The sequence below is a fragment of the Berghia stephanieae genome, chromosome 7, assembly GCF_034508935.2.
Source record: "Berghia stephanieae isolate SIO BIC M18660-M18661 chromosome 7, UCSD_Bste_1.3, whole genome shotgun sequence".
Lineage (NCBI taxonomy): Eukaryota > Metazoa > Mollusca > Gastropoda > Nudibranchia > Aeolidiidae > Berghia > Berghia stephanieae.
Window position 1 is genome coordinate 42,297,832 of NC_088366.1, and position 21,519 is coordinate 42,319,350.

Genomic DNA, 21,519 nt, shown 5'->3' on the forward strand with positions numbered 1-21,519 from the left:
TGAATCACTTATTGTTGGCCTGACCAAACAAATGGAAAAAGACAAGAGAGTTTCAAATTTTCAATATTTACAAAATGGCAGAACAAACAGAAGGTGAATGTCGATTTTTGCTGATAACTTATTGGTGTAATTTACTAAATATAAGAGTACATTCATTTTAACAAATGTTGGAATAGTACAGTGCACATTCTAGACTATGATATAGTCACAGACACACAATCTCTCACTTCTGGGTGTCGGTTTCCCTCCTCTTCCATTCGAATGATGCCGACTCATACTCATAATACTATTAGGCACTTAAATGAAAATTCAGTTTTCAAATGACAGTATAAAATTTGGTTTACTATGATGCAGTATACCATCCCGATGATAAAACCGTTTGAATTTTGTCTCTAGGTTATATAGAAGCAGAGTTATTCAATTTTTTATGCCTTAAAAACACCCAAAAATTACTATAGGAATCAGCCTGAAATTGGGCACCAGCTGACTGAAAAAACGAAAGGGGATTCCCCTGAAACACTGTGACGTCACAAGGCTAGGAGCCAATGACCGACGCTGACCACGGCAGTCCAAGCTGAAATGGCGTTACTTTGGTAGATTTTGAAATGAGTGTGATTTTATGGAATGCTCAAAGGGTATCCTGGAAGCAGTTTTGAAAGTTGAAAATGGTATCATTGGAAAGGAAAATGATTGAATTTTATGATTATTTATGTTTTAAGGGAATTTTTTCATGAATGATGATAAACGGCTTGATTTTCTTGCCCACTAAAATTAAGCTATCTTTCCATTACAATATCTTCTAAATGAATTTAAGGAGGGAAACGGTAATTGTACCAAATGATAGGGCGTTCAATGCCCTTTATTTTGGTATTTAATTTATCCAATTCTGTAAATAAATACCAGAGATATCTCAATTTAACCAAGCCATGGTTTTAGCCTGCAGCTCACAAACGATAACTAGCCGTCACACAGGTGAATGGGAGAACTGTGACACAGATTTAGCCCTTCATTTAAGTGCCTAAAATACTAATACTAGGGACTAGGGAGTTTCATAGAAATTCTAAATGTAACTCACACACTTGAAACCAATGTCATATGAAAGAGCTGGCAACGCAGATTACAAAACAGTTTGAATTTTGTTTCTATCTTGATTAGAAATGTAGTTACGGCAGTTCAAAGTCTGGAATTTCAGACCGATTTTTACCCCAAAAAAATTACCATTACCTGTGACTGTGACAGTCTGTGACCGAAATCTCGTGACGTTAATAAAAAATGGTTAAAACAGTCAATATGGAGTTCTTATCATATATTGTATACCAAAATATTCGTCTTATCGAGGACAATGCATTTACATTAATAAAGAGGAAGATAAACATTTCAAATTAACACATTACATAATATGACGCAAATGTTACATAATTAAAAACTCGGCTAGACGTGAGAAACAACTTGCTATATCACTTCTGGATTTATCCCCAATATCTCACTGAAACAATTGCAAATAATTCCCCTCTTTGATTTAATACATAGAGAATAAAAAAGGGTTTGATAGTATTTAAATGAATGTTGCGTAATATCGTAATGAGTTTATTTTTACCTCTGGCAATTTAATTGCATATAAATAAAATGGTAGATTGAAAAAGTTCAAATAAATTGAAACGGATTCCCTATTTTAATTAAAAGGAAAGTTCTGGCTTTTAATACATAAAAAAATTATGCTGAACCATTTTGGGTTTATTGCTATTACATCATTTGAACTGACACTGACAATTCATATGTTATTCCCCCCCCCCCTCTTCTCCCTCAATGTGTGGGGGTGTCAAAATTTATAAGGTGGTGTTTTTATGCACATCCGTTGGAGGTGTACAAAAACGCACAGTTTTTATGCACCTCCGTTGGCGGTGATGGTAAATTAATGAAAATGTTGCTGCATACGTTCATCAGGTTTAAATAGTTTTAGATTGTAGTTTAGCACACTGCTTTGTGATTACCGATGTACGTTTATACAATGATAATAAATTAAAGAATAATAACAATAATTTAAAAAATCAAAAGTAAAAAGAAACATGGCACACAAATCCTGATCTCAAATAAATAAATAATTTTAGAAAATTAAAATCGAAGTTTTTTAAAAACATGATAAAAAGTTTTTGAAAAAAAAAAAAAAAAAGAATTAAAAAAAAAAACCCATTTCTTTCTCGATAAACTAAATTAAAAAAAAAAATGTCTACATTGGGAATCGAACCCAGTACTTTCAAGGTTAGAGTCTGACAGCTTGTCCACTGCGCTACGGAGCCACCTGCCTGTTCATCACATTTAATAAGGTCTTTCTAAAACATTATTTTACCTTCAATGAAACTTCTATTTTCTGGTTTTATATTTCGATTTTTTAAATTATTATTATTTTTGATTAAATTTATTCACAAAAACATCCTACAGATGTCACAATATAACTTTCGCCATGTCCAAATACAGAAACCCAATATCGCTGATGAAATTGGGTGGGATGCGCATGCGTGACGGAGGCAGTGATGCCAAAAATCCGGTTTCACCGGAAAAAACTCCGGTCTGGAGCAAAAAATTCCGGGCTCCGGGCAACTTCCGTCAAATTCCGGTGAGGTCATTTTGTTCCAAGGATACCTCCCCGCCCCCCAACCACAACATCATCATCACTGCCACTAGTATTACAACCATCATCACTACCACTACTACTGCAATCACCACCACATCATCATCATCACTACCACTACTACTGCAACCACCAGCACATCATCATCACTACCACTACTACTACTACAACCACCACCACCACATCACCATCACTACCACAACTACAATCACTATTACAACCACTACCACATCATCATCACTACTACTACTACTACAACCACCACCACAGCATCATCACTACTACTACTGCTACAACCACCACAACCAAATCGTCATCACTACCACTACTACTGCAACAACCACTACCACATCATCATCAATACCACTACTACAACAGCCACCAGCATCACATCATCACTACCACTACTATTACAATCACCACTACCACGTCATCATCACAACCTCTACTACTACAACTACCACCACCACATCATCATCCCTACCACTACTACTACAACCACCACCAACACTATTACATCGACTTAGCACTACTACTACAACCACCACCACCACATCATCATTACCACTACTACTACAACCACCACCACATCATCACTACCACTACTACTACAACCACCACCACCACATCATCATTACCACTACCACTACTACAACCACCATCACCACATCATCACTAGCACTACTACCACAACCACCACCACCACATCATCATTACCACTACTACTACTACAACCACCACCACCACCACATCATCATCAATACTGCAACTACCACTACTACTACAACCACCACTACAACATCACTACCACTACTACTACAACCACCACCACCACTCCATCTTCATCATTACGACCACCACAGCTACTACAACCACCACCACCACATCATCATTACCACTACTACTACTACAACCACCACCACCACATCATCATTACCACTACTACTACAACAACCACCATCACCACATCATCACTAGCACTACTACTACAACCATCACTACTACTACTACTGCAACCACCACCACCACATCATCAATACTGCAACTACCACTACTACTACAACCACCACTACAACATCACTACCACTACTACTACAACCACCACCACATCACTATCAATACTACTACTACAACAACCACCACCACCACATCATCACTACCACTACTACTACAAGCACCACCACCACTTCATCTTCATCACTACCACCACCACTGCTACTACAATCACCACCACCACCACATCATCACTACCACTACAACCACCAGCATTACATCATCACTACCACTACTACTACAATGACCACTACCACATCATCACTACCACTACTACTACAACCACCACCACCACATCATCATTACCACTACTACTACAACCACCACCACCACATCATCACTACCACCACCACATCACCATTACCACTACTACTACTACAACCACCACCACCACATCATCACTAGCACTACTACTACAACCACCACCACCACATCATCACTACCACTACTACTACAACCACCACCACCACATCATCATTACCACTACTACTACAACCACCACCACCACATCATCACTACCACCACCACATCATCATTACCACTACTACTACTACAACCACCACCACCACATCATCACTAGCACTACTACTACAACCACCACCACCACATCATCACTAGCACTACTACTACAACCACCACCACCACATCATCACTACCACTACAACTGCAACCACCACCACCACATCATCATCACTGCAACTACCACTACTACTACAACCACCACCACAACATCACTACCACTACTACAACAACCACCACCACCACCACATCATCACTATCACTACTACTACAACAACCACCACCACCACATCATCACTACCACTACTACTACAAGCACCACCACCACTTCATCTTCATCACTACCACCACCACTGCTACTCACTACTACTACAACCACCACCACCACATCATCACTGTCACTACTACTACAACCACCACCACATCATCACTGTCACTACTACTACTACAACCACTACCACCACATCATCACTGTCACTACTACTACTACAACCACTACCACCACATCATCATTACCACTACTACTACTACTACAACCACCACCACCACCACATCATCATCACTACCACTACTACTATAACCACATCATAATCACTACAACTACTACTACTACTACTCCTACTACTACTACTACTACTACTACTACTACTACTACTACTACTACTACTACTACTTCAATCACCACTACATCATCATCATCATCATCACTACCACTACTACTACAACCACCACCACCACATCATCATCACTGTCACTACTACTACAACCACCACCACATCATCATTACCACTACTACTACTACAACCACCACCACCACATTATCATCATTACCACGACTACTACTACAAACACCATTACCACAATATCATCACTACCATTTGTACTACAACCACCATCACCACCACATCAACGACACTACCACCACTACTACAACCACCACCACATCATTATCATCACGACCACAACTACTACAACCACTATACCACCACCACATCATCATCACTACAACTACTACTTCAGCCACCACCACCAACATATCATCATCACTACCACTACTACTACAACAACAACCACTATCACGTCTTCATCATCACTACTACTATTACTACAACCACCAACACCACAATACCACCTGTACTACAATCTCTACCATTAGGTTTTGGCGCTTTACTTCATTTGAAATAAGGAAACTTGGTGATTGTATTTGGCAATGTGTTTCTGTATCATAATATAATTCTAATGAGTTATCTATTTAGAACTATACAATATGTAAACACAATATCAAATACCATTCGAATTCCTTTTTCTTGTGTGTGGAAATTCCTCTTTCGGCGTTGAAATTCCTACGAGTGGTGTCTGAAACTCCTGTGAGCCAAATTTAAAGTTGGCGTCTCTGCGGAGGTGTATAAAAACGATCCGTTAAGATACACCGTCAACAGAGGTGCATAAAAACACTACGAATTTATAATTATAACTGATAGAACTTCTTACCATAATAATTATTAAGGCTAAGTCCTTTAGAATATGGATACAAATGATAACAAACATATCTAAACATATGGGAAAGAAACTTGATGACTTGATTGCAAAATAAAATTAAATTAAAGCAATTGGTATTTTTAAAATATCGATATTATTAATATCGGATTTCAGAAAGAGAAGAAATATACGAACTTTTAAAACAAAAACTATAAAATGCCCATAAATAAAGTTGGAAAGTATGTATTCAAAATAAAAACATAGTAAATAATAGTACTGAAAATATTATGGACTAAATTTAAAATAGTACATAACTAAATTTAAAATATCGATATGAATATCAATATAGTCGGGCAGTCATGATGAGAAGATAATGTAAACATGGCATATCGGCGCAGAGTTAAAAAGTGTCTGCGCATAGATATAGAGCCCAGAAATTTGGTATGAATAAAGTTTAGATATTATTCTAAAAACAAGCATTTTTATTTTAAAAACACATGCGGTAAATAAAAAAATAAATGCAATTGAAAATTGCCAAATTTTAACTTCATATAACTTCTGGAATTATTAATGGATTTTTACTTAATTGGCACCATTTAAAAAGAAATTAAAAGACGAAAATAATGATACCAAAATATCTGCGATATTCCTCTCTATAACGAAGTTATGCATCTTTAATTGAACCCCCCCAAAATGCGAACAGCAATTTCCAGTCACAACTTTCCTATGGGCAAGTTGGGTCACAATTTGACTGCCACTGCTGCTGCTCACTAAACTGCCTACTCATACTCATACTCATAATTCGCTGTGATTATCGCCAGACACCTGTCTGTGTCTGAATTGAAAAAAAAAAGTGGCGGAACCAGGATTTGAACCCACAACGTCGATTCTGGTAAAACTTCCAGGACAGTCGACTAAACCATTCGGCCATGACATCCACTTCGAAGTCGACGCATATTGTGTATATGTAGTAACAACTGATTTAATGTTGGTTAATTTTATGTTTTTATAGATATTTTGTTAACTTTCCTTATTTATATGTGCATTTGGAAACATTCCATGTTCTGGAATGTGGATAATTGTTTAAAAGAGCCGAGTTTCAAATACGTGTCTGGGAATAATGAATTTTTGTTATCCCCAGACAGGTGTTTGGGGATAACGAATTTTCATACTCATACTCGCACCTTCCTTTAGGGAGACCTTAGGGTTAGTTGAGGGAATATTTGAGTTGTTTCCCTGAGCACTAGAAGCTTTTGGAAGGCCTCCCACTTTCTAAATATGACTGATGGTGGGTTCGAATCCCATTATTAATTGCCATTTTTCTTTTCTTTAAAACTTGCCTTCTAGAGGAGTAAATCATGTTGCAATTAATGTTAATATTCTTTCTCCCTTCTTTTTCCTCCTCTCCGAACAAAAAATAGACATGAGAACACCCCTCTCTTTTTTCCAATAATGTTATCCCTTTAATTTTTCTATTTATCTTACTCTTTTCATTGTGAGCGAAAACGAGTTGATCTGAATGGTGAAAGGATTGGATTAAACTTCCAGTAAATAACCGTTTGTGGAGTGTGTCGGCAAATAAATATTAATCCCAAGTTGCAAGAGCTAAAGTAAGCGACATAGACCCTTCTCATCACATATTAATAGATGCCTATTTGGTAGTCGTACATAGGGTCAGCCATTAGCAAATCTCATTGTTGCTCTTCTGTTTTCCCCAGATCTTAAAGCTTTTGAACGACGCCTAACAGAGGTGATAAGCGGACACCAGCCTGCAGCGCGGTTTTGGAGATGTAAGGGCTACTTTCATTGATTAAAAAATTGTTTAAGTTAATTGACATACACCTGTCTCGTGATTTAAAAAAATAATTTTGTAAATATGTTCCCAATGTAACATCAGCTTCTTCATTATGTGGAAACCTCAAGTTTGATGACTGAAGTACATTTGATTCATTCAAAACATAATGTGAAATTATTTGATATTTTGATTTTATGACATTCACCAATGCAGACTATGGAATACATTGTCTTGGAATGTAACTTGGGACTGACATGCACTGACACTGACTTCAGAACCTGCAGCCCAGATGCTATGACATGGATCCAGCACTGGTGTGAAACGATATGATGATGATGACCATCATACAAAGGCCTTCTGAGCTAAACCAAATGACATCAAGAACATGCCCACAATGTTAAGGATGACAAAATGAACTGATAAAAGACTCAAAGTGACAATTTAAGGAGCAGGAGCGGACATAGTATGTAGGCCCATCGATGGCTGAAAGCTAGAATGGAAAAATATAAGGAAGAATTTACCATACTTGGAATAGACATGAGTTCAGTTTTCAACATCATATATAGAACCAAGTTGTTATCAATCCTTGACTCATTCTTGGACAAAGATCATGTGAAGCTCATAAGATACCTATTATCAAATACTACATTACAATTTGAATCCAGCAGAGAATTAACAACAATATCAACCTCAATTGGATTCCCTCAAGGAGACAGCTTGAGTCCAATTCTATTCATGATATACCTTGAATCGACCATGAAAGAACTAAGACCAAAATTACCACCAAGAGAGAAGATCACATGTGAATTGATATACGCAGATGATGCAGACCTAATCTTTGAATCAGAGCATCAAGCGAAAATATACACACCAATAATATCAACTACTCTAGAAGAATGGAAGCTAAAACAGAATATACAAGAATCAACAGAAATTTAAATGAATGGAAAAGCGTACGTAACCTAGGCAATTTGATCAACGAAAATGAAGACATCAGAAAACAAAAGCAGCTGGCCACCGATGCATTCAACCAATTCCAAAATTTATGGAATAGAAATAACATAATCAGTGAGAATAAACAAATACAGATTTACGAGGCACTGGTTATTCCGATATTGACATATAATTGTGGAACCTGGGGCCTCACAAACATAATCAGTGAGAATAAACAAATACAGATTTACGAGGCACTGGTTATTCCAATATTGACATATAATTGTGGAACCCGGGGCCTCACAAAAAAGAACGTAGAAAGTCTCGATTCATACCACGACAAGTAATTGCGTTGCTTAATCTGAATCTATTGGCCAGAGACAATTCCAATTCCTGATCTCTATGAAAGAACCAGGGTCCAATGCCTGAGTACAATGACCGAATTAATCCCTGAAGAACTAAGAAAAACTGCAGTGCCCTCTGTACTTAAGTCACAACAAGATCTTGACAGCCTCAAAACTCTGGCCCAGGACTGTGACCAATGGAAACAATTAACAACTTGGTTGGAGAGAGCAGCTACTATATTCATCGACGTTTTAAAAAATCTGTGACTGAATCACACAATTCTCAGCAAGCGTCATTCAGACTGCAAGGAGGCTTACTACTACTACTACTACTACTACTACTACTACTACTACTACTACTACTACTACTACTACTACTACCACTGGTGTAAGATATGGATTTGAAAAAAGTGTGTATTAAACAGTGCTAGGCAAAGCAAAAAAGATTGGGGATCAAATTTTTTTTCAGATCTTGATATGATTGCTTTTCTTCCCATCACACATGCCTCTCTTCATAATAGCAGTTCTAGAAAAGTAGCCAGAATAGGATGCAGAGAAACTTTATGAAAAGTTATGGTTGCTTGGGACAGATAGTCACATTCAATATGGCCAAAGTAGTTTGACTTTTAAAATGTGCAGATAATGTACGAGTGCAACATTGTCATTACGTAAGTCAAAATGATACTAAGCCGTTAGAAGCTGTGGACTGTAAAATATGATAAACAAAAATAAATACAACAGCTTCAAAAAGGAACAAAATTCCAAATGTGGAACATTTCAGGCTCAAAACCCTTCTTCAGCTAATAACAAAAAGAAAAACAATAAAAACATAAATAAGTTACTATAAAAAAGGAATATTTCTCTGTCGTCGATCTGGTTTTTTTCATCATCATCATCATCATTGCCTTTTTCACCCTGGGTCAGGGTATAGGCCACAGACAAACAGTTTCCATCCTTCTCTATCCTGAGCCAACTTTTTTATCTCATTCCAGGTCTTACCACTTCTCTGTATAGAAAAGTGAGTGGAGCAGGCACTTATGTTGGTAACAACAAGATATGAAGTGAATAGAAAAGTGCCAGAAGACAATAGAGAATAAAATTTTTTTCGCGGCGGTGGTGGGGTTTGAACCTGCGACCTTATTGGTACGACAACTCCGCCTGGCAGGTGAGAGCGTGGCTCTACCGTGTGAGCTATCCACGAACACAAAAATATTCGTTTCAAACTCAAAGTCATTACTAGATCCCTCTCTCACCCACTTCTTGAGATCGCCGATTCGTTCGTACACCACCATCGCGAATAATTTTGACCAGCAGTTAAGCTTAATAGCCAATATTCTCAACACAAACATATAACATAGAAACGATTGAGACATTGAGTATGCTCCGGTGTATGGGGTGAATTTTAATTCAGAAAAGTGAGTGGAGCAGGCACTTATGTTGGTAACAACAAGATATGAAGTGAATAGAAAAGTGCCAGAAGACAATAGAGAATAAAATTTTTTTCGCGGCGGTGGTGGGGTTTGAACCTGCGACCTTATTGGTACGACAACTCCGCCTGGCAGGTGAGAGCGTGGCTCTACCGTGTGAGCTATCCACGAACACAAAAATATTCGTTTCAAACTCAAAGTCATTACTAGATCCCTCTCTCACCCACTTCTTGAGATCGCCGATTCGTTCGTACACCACCATCGCGAATAATTTTGACCAGCAGTTAAGCTTAATAGCCAATATTCTCAACACAAACATATAACATAGAAACGATTGAGACATTGAGTATGCTCCGGTGTATGGGGTGAATTTTAATTCAGAAAAGTGAGTGGAGCAGGCACTTATGTTGGTAACAACAAGATATGAAGTGAATAGAAAAGTGCCAGAAGACAATAGAGAATAAAATTTTTTTCGCGGCGGTGGTGGGGTTTGAACCTGCGACCTTATTGGTACGACAACTCCGCCTGGCAGGTGAGAGCGTGGCTCTACCGTGTGAGCTATCCACGAACACAAAAATATTCGTTTCAAACTCAAAGTCATTACTAGATCCCTCTCTCACCCACTTCTTGAGATCGCCGATTCGTTCGTACACCACCATCGCGAATAATTTTGACCAGCAGTTAAGCTTAATAGCCAATATTCTCAACACAAACATATAACATAGAAACGATTGAGACATTGAGTATGCTCCGGTGTATGGGGTGAATTTTAATTCAGAAAAGTGAGTGGAGCAGGCACTTATGTTGGTAACAACAAGATATGAAGTGAATAGAAAAGTGCCAGAAGACAATAGAGAATAAAATTTTTAATAAAATTTTATTCTCTATTGTCTTCTGGCACTTTTCTATTCACTTCATATCTTGTTGTTACCAACATAAGTGCCTGCTCCACTCACTTTTCTGAATTAAAATTCACCCCATACACCGGAGCATACTCAATGTCTCAATCGTTTCTATGTTATATGTTTGTGTTGAGAATATTGGCTATTAAGCTTAACTGCTGGTCAAAATTATTCGCGATGGTGGTGTACGAACGAATCGGCGATCTCAAGAAGTGGGTGAGAGAGGGATCTAGTAATGACTTTGAGTTTGAAACGAATATTTTTGTGTTCGTGGATAGCTCACACGGTAGAGCCACGCTCTCACCTGCCAGGCGGAGTTGTCGTACCAATAAGGTCGCAGGTTCAAACCCCACCACCGCCGCGAAAAAAATTTTATTCTCTATTGTCTTCTGGCACTTTTCTATTCACTTCATATCTTGTTGTTACCAACATAAGTGCCTGCTCCACTCACTTTTCTGAATTAAAATTCACCCCATACACCGGAGCATACTCAATGTCTCAATCGTTTCTATGTTATATGTTTGTGTTGAGAATATTGGCTATTAAGCTTAACTGCTGGTCAAAATTATTCGCGATGGTGGTGTACGAACGAATCGGCGATCTCAAGAAGTGGGTGAGAGAGGGATCTAGTAATGACTTTGAGTTTGAAACGAATATTTTTGTGTTCGTGGATAGCTCACACGGTAGAGCCACGCTCTCACCTGCCAGGCGGAGTTGTCGTACCAATAAGGTCGCAGGTTCAAACCCCACCACCGCCGCGAAAAAAATTTTATTCTCTATTGTCTTCTGGCACTTTTCTATTCACTTCATATCTTGTTGTCACTTCTCTGTATATCAGCTTCTTTAATTCTTCTCCATGTTCCTCGTGGCCTTCCCCTTGATCTTCTGCCCTGAGGGTTCCAATCCAATTCGAAGCTGCTTGTTTGGCGAAGACGTCATCGGGTCAGCAGAGTCCTTTCGGCTTTGTCTGTTGTTGGTTTTTTTAGTAATGCATTTATGTTTTTTGGGGCTTTTTTTGTTGTTGATGTTGACTGAAGAAGGGTTTTAAGTCTGAAACATTCCGTGTTTGGTATTTTTTTTTTTTTGGAAGCTTTTATGTTAATTTTTGCTTATTACTTCTTACAACTGTATTAAGGATGAAGAAGAAGAAAAAAAGTCAGTGCATGGGATCCTGTGCTGGTCCCTTTGCTTGTGAGTTGGGTGCTATTTGAAGCCATCCCAATAGTTTCCAAAACCATATCTAAGACTAAGACCAAGGATGATTTGACATCGTATCTAATAGTCTGATTTTTAATTGACGTAGGCTTTCTTTACCAATCAAAATTATAATACATTATAATAGCTAAGATGTTATTTCTATTTCAGTTATCTTTGCTTTCATATCTTTGTTTACCGTCCTTGGTGCCTACTTCTGGTTGAGGGATCCACAGACTGCTCAGGTAAATGTGACCAGATCAGTACAACAAATAACTTTTATTCTCCTCTGTAAAAACATTATGGTTACACAACTCTCTTCTCAGTAAAAGAAAAAGGTGCCTAAATGAGTTAATAAAATGTACAGTAAAATAAAGGGAGTAAAAATTGCTCTTAATAAAAGATGCAGCACAAAGTCAACAACATTTTCACCTTTAGCCATCTTCAGGTAATGTAAAATAAGAAAAGGAAATAAATTATTATATTACATTTGCATAATGTTAGTAAACGAGAAAAAGAGAGTAAGAAAAGAAAACATGATAGGTAAAAATGTGTGTGAGTGTGTGTGTGTGCGCAAGGGAAGGAGAGAGAGGGACATACACTGAGATATAGAGAGAGAGGGAGAGAGAGGGAGAGAGGGAGGGTGGGGGGGGGGGGGGGGGGGGGGGAGGAAGAAAGAAAAAGGAGACAAGGAGATGAAGTTATGAGATGAAATGTAAACAGAGATTGAATTGAAAGCTGAGATAGGGACAGATAGTAAAAGCAACTCTCTCCTCTGTAAAAGCAATATGGGGGCAACTCTCTCCTCTGTAAAAGCACCATGGGTGCAACTTTCTCCTCTGTAAAAGCTCTGTAGATGCAACTCAGGCCTGTAACTCTTCCGTCTATTTTCGGATTTCCGACAGCATGATTTTGCTCTTAAGTGGTAATATTAAAAAAAAAAAGATAATAGTAAAAATAAAATTCGCAACGTCAAAGAACAGAACCAATAAAAAAGAAAATAAAAGACTTTTATTTCGTTCCTCGAAAAAAAATAATTTTTATTCCGTTTCAAATGCCGACTTAAAAAAAATAATTTTTTTTTCATTTGTTGCATCAAAGACAAAACAAAACTTGCTGTCTAGCTGTTAGCTATAATATTATCATGCCACTTACACACTCCACTTGCCGTGGATATATTCACTGCCTGGCTACTGTGCCACAGCCAGCGAGAGTGGGTCGCGAGGTTCGCACGAGTCGTCTTCACACACACACACACACACCTAGTCAGTAAATAACGCACGTACAGAAGTGTGTCGAACCGGACCGGAAGGTTTCTCTCTATTTTGCTACCGACACACATGCATCTCCGGTTCTTATTTCTCAGTCTCTATATTTCTTTGGTTCCCTCCGGATGTAAGACGGAAAAAAAAATAATGCCAAATAATTATTTTTCTTCTAGATATAAATTCTTCTTCGAAAGCTCTCACCCAACCTCACCACCTCCTCTTCTTCTTCTTCTTCTTCTTCTTCTTCTTCTTCTTCTTCTTCTTCTTCTTCTTCTTCTTCTTCTTCTTCTTCTTCTTCTTCTTCTTCTTCTTCTTCTTCTTCTTCTTCTTCTTCTTCTTCTTCTTCTTCTTCTTCTATAAGAATTAATCCAAATAAACGAAAGAATCAGCGTAAACATTTAACACAAACAGTAGCGAAGATATGCAGATTCCTGTGTCATCAGCACGAGATACACATCATTCAAAAGGGTAGGAATGTTCTCTTCCTTTCATTTTACTAACTCAGACCTGGGCTCTCAAATAATTGGGATTTTTTTTTGGTACCATAAAATAAGGACCTCGTTATAAATAAGTAGGGGAAAGTGACATGATTTGACTAGTCAATTGACGTGTCATATCTGTGTTGTGTCCATATTTGTTTCCTGTTGTGTCTATTTTCGCGTGTTCAAAAAGTTCCGACAATTTTTTCACCAACCATTTACAGGCCTGGCAACTTTCTCCTCTATAAAATCATATGGTGCAACTCTCTTCTGTGAAAGCACCATGGTTGCAACTCTCTCTTCTGTAAAAGCACTATGGGTACAACACTCTCCTCTATAAAAGCACTATAGGTGCAACTCTCTCCTCTGTGAACTTACCATGGTTGCAACTTTCTCCTCTATAAAAAGCAGTATGGTTGCAACTCTCTCCTCTGTAAAAGCACTGTGGTCGCAACTCAACTTTCATGATTTTCAGTAGAATTAAATTTAAATATTCAGTGTTTCGTTCACTCAGACATACATGCCTTTATTAGACAGTAGGTCACTTGAACATATTATTGAAATTAGTCTTTAGTCCTGTATTTTTGAACTAAATACTGTAGAATCCTGATAAAGTCAACACTGCCAGACCAGTAAAATTGGTCGATTGAGCAAGGTTGCCTTGATCCATTATCAATGGAACACACTTAGATAAAGAACAGAAAATATTGGACCAACAAGAGGTGTTGACTTTATGCAGACTCCACTGTAGTCAATAAATTTGAGTTTTTATATCGAGCAATATCAACTAACTATTTGTAATAAAGACAACTCTGTTTCCAGCCAGATACTTATTTTACAGCAGAGTAAAAAGTAAAGTGAGGAAACGTGTGTAAAGAGACTTTTTGTCGGATTTGACTTTGCATTGCCACAGTGAGACTTGACTTTGGGAGTAGCAGGTCACAAACCAAATGTCAACACAGCTAGTTCACAAATGTAGACAACATTTTCTTTTTAAAGTCCCTTTTTTAAAGGTATTAAATGGAAATATAACAAGATGAAATTTGACAACCCCAAATCAGTTAGACTTGGCAATATTAAGTCAAAAATTGCAGTCCAATGAAAGTCTTTCTTGTTGAAAAATGAAATTTAATGCGCCATTTTAGTCAGAATTTTAGTCTACCTTTGTCGTCAATTCAAATCACCTCATCAACAATAGACTTTTAAAAAATGTTTCCTTTTTTCTTTTCATCATTCATGTATTAATTAGATTTTTAAAAACTTTCACCTATTGTGTCAAAATTTTGGTGATCAAATTGTACTGTATATGTTGTCACGTGACCTTTATTCTCATTTGTTTTGATGATTCAAAAAATTACTTTTTTATCTTTTGCTTTTCTCCAGGTCAGTCTAAGTCAATCTTTATGGAACCACATAATCTTCACAATAAGCTGTGCCTCCCTCCTTTTGGTATTTTTGTTTGGAATACACAAACGTGTTGTGGCAGCCTCTATGTATCCTTGACATTGCCTGATCAATTATTTTACTGGGTTTTTTTTTTGTTGTTGTTTTGTTTCTTTGTTTTTGACTTGTATCACTAACCAGTCTAAATAGTGCCAAAAACAATCATAAATAGAGAAAAACATTTTTTCAAACATGCCAGAAAAATCTTTTACATTGTTTTATATGCTTTCTTTTCATTTTAAGTGCAATGGCTGCAAGTAGCTAAAAATGACAATGAGCTGTTTATATTTGGATTAAGGAATTTTCCTCTGTTTGAAGGTTTAATGTTGAAATATTGATATTTTATCTGATTTTCAAAAAAAAACTGGGATATAATATATGCCAGTAGTGTTTAAATTAAGCCCAGTGTCCGTCAATTTGAATTTGTTGATGGAGGATTCATAGAAGCATGAAAAGTATGGCTTCTATTTCTCTCATAATTAAAATGTGTTTGGAAAATTCCCGTCTCGTTCATAAATGTTTAATTTTTCTTTTTAAAGTAGGCATGTAAATGTAATCAAAATCATGAATCTTGTGAATTATGTTTACAACTCTGATGTTTAAAATGCATTGATTTAAATATCCAGCCTTAACACCACTCTCAGTATTGCAGCTCGCTGTAGAACATTCCTATCTGAGTACAACATGTCCTGTGATGATGTAAGTATTAGGGATGAGATTTGATGATCGATCTTTAAATAAATCATGCCATTGTTATAGATTTCATTCATCTCCCTTCATAGCTCTATTGACATACAATAGTGCAAAACCTGTTTTTCTTTAGAAGTCTCAAGTTGAAGACTTTTTAACAAGTGGGGGTCATTGTAATCTATCGATGTATGAAGTAAATAAAGAAGGACGTTTTTTTTTCCCAGCATGCTCTGCAGTGTAGAATGATAGTTGTAATTGAATGGAAGAAAAAGTAAAGGGAATGCACATAGTAATCAATTTTCTTTATTTCTTCTTTCTTCTATCACAATTTCTGAACCCCCCCCCCCCCCCCCATACAATTCAATCCTATTTGTTATTTTTTCTTGATTTATTTGCCTGTGTTTCTTCATGTACATTTAAATCCATTAGAAGGGGAATAATATTTTATGTATAAAGAGGCCTCATAATGAAATTAATATATTTTTATCCATGGCATTTGAAAGCAACAATCTTTTTTACATTGATAGGAGCTTCACATTAATTCCTTTGATGAAATAATGACAACAGTTTCTCCCTATTCCAATCAACTCCTATATTTTGGCATTGATATTGATAACCAAGTGGTTGCAATATCTGAGTATTCATATAAGTCCAATGATCTCGAACATAATTTTTAGTAAAATGACTGACAAAATAAAATATTCAAAACTGCTATTATGCTGCATGCTGATAAAAATATATTTTCTTCTTTTCGCCAGAAATATTTTTGAAAGAAATGTTGATAAATTTATTTTCCCCCCAAGTTATCACAAATTCTATAACTTGAGACCCTTTTTTAAGAATAGTGATGGAAGATTAACAGATAATCACGGTACCATGAGCAACCCAGTAATTTGTTGTCACTGAGTTGCCTCCCGTATGTCATCACCTGAAAATTTGTGGAACAATATTGTTGTCACTACAAATTACAAGCCTTGGGTGGTGCAACATCTCAATTTGAAATGCATGAAATGTTGCCGTCACCAACTGGAAATTCTCATTAAAAGAACAACCATGAGGCTCATGGAGCTGGAGTTTGTCCCAGTTTCTTTAGTGTGAAACTGACAATAGCAATTGCTTACTATCCTTTGTTTAGGACTCTTGCCTAGGACAAAGTACTTTCTGCCAGATCTATCAGACCCAGCTACCCATTCACTGGTGAATATACAGGGGGGGGGGGGTCCAAAAAAAATACCAACTGAGCTGTCGGTATCCCCAGTATGTTTGTTGGTAGCCTACACGTACATTACTGTCACACTGTGATGTACGCCTTTTATTTATTTTGGCCAAAAATATTAACTTCAAACGGCCATAGATTAGATGACATTTAACTTCTCAAACATTCTTAACCTTGAAAGTTCACAAACTATCATAATTCTTTGATGGTTCGGGTTATCAGAATCTTTGACAAGTTGTGGGTCATTTTAATTAATCAATTTTCTAATATGAAAAAAAGTTATTTTGTCAGAGTGTGCCAAATTAACTTGTTTAGATTATTGACAGTTTGTTAGCTATCAAAAGGGGAAACAAAAAAAAAAAAATGACAACATTTCAAACTGTCTATTTTGTACATTCATTCTGTTCAACTAAATAAGAGTAACTCGAGTTTATGTTAATTATCTAGACATTATATTGTACATATAAACTACATAAAAAGTAAATGCAGTCAAATTTTTTTTTTTTTTTACAGAACGGCAAATTGATTCTGAAGCCCCGACCAGCCCCCTGACACAGCGACATCTTTAACATGCCTCGTAGCGCTCCATTCTCCTCTGTCTTTGGCTGGGTGAGACGGAGATTCAGACGATAATACTGTTTCCTGGTGCCAGTAGTTGGTGATGCCTGTTTTGACTTAGTGGTAGGGGGTTGGGGGGGGGGGGGGTGGCAGGAGGGGATGATGCGGAAGGCAGATCATCACAATGATTTAATTGCCACTGGTTTATGTCCTTTTATTATCCAGCATGTTCTCAACCACACAGTTGTTTTCATTGTAGTAAAATCTTTTTCCTCCTCTTGTTTGGTTTCATGGTCTATGGCATTTCATTTCAGTGAATGAGTGGAAATTGGTTTTGTTTTTTATTTTTTTTCAATTCAAACAACTGTTGAAGAAATGGTTATTCAATCATTACATAAGTTCACTTGTTTTTTGTTAAGGAAGTATCTTGTTTAAACAAAGAGTGACTTTATAACATAAACAGTTTTATGGACAAGCGAGAAATCCTGCAACAAAGTTTCTTGGACTCTTTAAAAATATATTTGACAACTTTTACTTGATTATTATTTATATTCATTGTAAGGGTTGACTTGAAACACTGACTTTGCTTGCCGGGTGAAACTTGACTTTGCCTTTTTTTTTTTTCAAATTTAAGGATAGAAAGTGAACTTTTGAAAAATATAATGAATAGTTTACTTTTCCTTCTGTTATCTAAATAGAGCACAAGGCACCAACTGTACTTTCACTTTCATTCTATGACTAAACACCTTTTGTTTTATTTATTGGAGAAAATGTCGTTACTTCAAAGATCAACGAAGCAAGATGATTGCCATCTTGTCACAAATTCTTAAATCTGAAACTGTAAGACAAATTTGTGACAAGTCTGGGATTGGTTTAAGCCATGGATATTGGAAGTAAATATTTTCCTGTCAAATTGAACGGAAGTTGTTTAGTTACAGTTACAGTGCAGCAGTGCTGGTTCTGATAGTGCATAAAGTACCAAGAAAAGGGATGTTTTAATTCTGCTGTAAAGCTGTACAAATAAGGTAGTAAAAAAACTAAAAGTCCATTCTTTGAATTTTATTTCTTAATCAGGAATATTTTTACACCAATGTCACAAGACCTACAATGGAAATTATTTATAGAATTGATGAAGATGATTGTTGTGGTTGAGATTTCGGATTAGCCTTTATCTAGTCAGGTATTTTGGAGCAAATGGCACCTTCCTATGCCATATTTAATTTTTAGCAGATTTGATTAAATCTTGACATGCTATTTAATCTTGACATGCTGACTGTGAAAGAAAATCTCTTACTTGATAATTTAAAAAAATAAAGACTTAATGAAAGCACATAAAATCAAGTAACCTTTAGCCAATTCCAATTTTTATGGATTGTTTGATTTTGTTTTGTCAGATTCGTCGTTAGTTCATTTTAGTGATTCAAGCGTAAAATCCCCCGTATAGTTTTAGTTTCACTGCTTGACATCAGTGACCTGAGTGGAGTTATGTTCCATTATTCAATATTTTTAAAAAATTTAGCTTAAGACATTTTAGGGTTTTGTTAGCAAATGGCCAACCATACGAGGCAGTTAAAGATGTATTTTGAATACCGATGATGATAGTTTGTGAGTGCTTTGTATATATTTGTAGGGTAAGTTTGGTTGCATCTTTTAATTTTATTTATAAATATGAATGTCCAATTTGTATTATTTGATGGTCTTGATGCCATTTTCCTTTAAAAACAAATCAGTTTATGTATGATAATTGTATATACTTCATAATGAGGATAGAATGATCTCGAATGTGAGAAGTATAGTCGGGAATTTGCAAGGGACTCTATGGTGGTTGTTCATATATTTTGTCAATGCTCATATTGCTATTGAATTTGATACTCTTCAAATGAATTGTTTTTTATAAGTGGTAAGACAAGTGACGAAATAAAGTAACATTTAATGTGGGTATCACTACAGGTTCTTTGGTGTTATTTTGCGGCTATGTGGTCTTGTGCTATGACACTCGTTTTCGGATCGGAAGGACCTGGGTTCGAGCCATGCTCAGCGCATAGTTGAGTCCTTGGAAAAGGCTCTCATTCTCTCACTATACTCAGGTGTAAAATGAGTACCTAGCATTAACAGCATTGGCTCTGTTGAATTTATTCTTCCTAATGAAATGATTTGAATTGACATCTTATCTTAAATATGTAGGTACGGTATATAATAGGATTAGAAAGGGTTATCAATACTCTAATGACATTCTATAAAATGCTTCATAAAAGCAATCTCAATATCTAAAACCAGAATGAATAACAATAGGAATTGAAAAGAAGACAAATACTGTGGACGTTTTGGGTTCCCCCTTTGTCAACATAACAGGATGAATGGAATCCCAAAGACTCATGAGAGATGTGAGAAATAGGGGCAATAATCACAATGGCATAAGAAACTCACATCTCTCATTTGTCTTTAATGTTTCATTCGTCGTGCTTTGTTGATAAAGGGGAAACCTGAAACGTCCACTTTATCTATCTTCATTTATTAAATTAAAACTTCCATTTCATTTCCTATTGTTTTTGGTTTCTGTGGGTTAATGGAATGCTGCATCTTCTGGGTGTGAAGCAAAGACCATGTCACATTGCTCATCTGTAAATCTCAACTTCTCTGTTTAGTTATGTTTTACTATGTAATTCACACTGATACTTATTAAAACCTTGTTTTCTATCCTTGTCCTGGAAACGATCATGGCTGACTGGAGTCGTTTTCCATTTAGGAGCCATTTGAATGTAAGCTTGAAAAGCAACCATATTATTATTAAGAGAGTAAAAATGTAGCAGTTCTCATATTGTTTTGATTTGTTTCAACTTTCTGCTTTTTAATTTTCTTCTCTGTAAATTGTTTCATCATTATTGCCATTATTATTATCATCGTCAAGAAAAAAGTTTTAAAAATTGAGCTTTTATATAGCGCCTGTTAGGCGATATTACAATTCTTTTGACAAAGACAACGCTGTGAAATGCCAGGTACTCATTTTACACATGAGTATGGTGAGAGAATGTGAGTAAAGAGCCTTTTCCAAGGATTCAACTATGCGCTGAGCGAGGCTCAAACCCAGGATCTTCCAATCCGAAAGCGAGTGTCATACCACGAGACCACATAGCTGCACATCATCATCGTCATCATCATCATTATTATTATTATTATTATTATTATTGTTGTTGTTGTTTTTATATTGCATTATTCTCACCTTGCCCTCATTGAATGAAAAATAAAAATCAATCAAAGCTGTTGATATAAGATATTGATATCGTGTTTTTTTTTTTCTTCTTACCATCACCCTCATCTCATCACTTCATATTTTCACAACTTTTTTGTTGCCCTTCAAATATCACCATACAGTTGGACTGTTGCATGTAAACTTGATGACATTTGAGATATCAAGGCAAATTGCTGTATTGTGAAATAAATCAATGCAAGTGGTGGATGAAGCATGATGTAGAAATTGATTGGTGGAGACTCGTCACGTGGTTATTGCTTATAACTCGTCACGTGGTTATAAGCAAACTACAGACCTGCCACTCAATGTGATAAAATCTGAGTGAAAATAAAACGGAATT

General features: G+C 36.5%; 1 protein-coding gene across 2 annotated transcripts; it reads left to right on the forward strand.

The window, feature by feature from the left end:
• Position 1: 1 nt before the first annotated feature.
• Positions 2 to 21,205, forward strand: LOC144977263 (nuclear envelope phosphatase-regulatory subunit 1-like). Of its 2 annotated transcripts, none has more exons than XM_078922296.1 (6): positions 2 to 93; positions 7,399 to 7,470; positions 12,447 to 12,520; positions 15,406 to 15,515; positions 16,110 to 16,164; positions 17,885 to 21,205. In XM_078922296.1, the coding sequence occupies exons 1-6, from the start codon at positions 75 to 77 to the stop codon at positions 17,921 to 17,923; spliced, it is 369 nt and encodes a 122-aa protein (XP_078778422.1). In that variant the 5' UTR covers positions 2 to 74; the 3' UTR covers positions 17,924 to 21,205. The 2 variants fall into 2 exon arrangements, with proteins under 2 accessions (XP_078778422.1, XP_078778421.1); XM_078922295.1 differs by lacking the exon at positions 2 to 93 and adding an exon at positions 333 to 668.
• Positions 21,206 to 21,519: the final 314 nt, after the last annotated feature.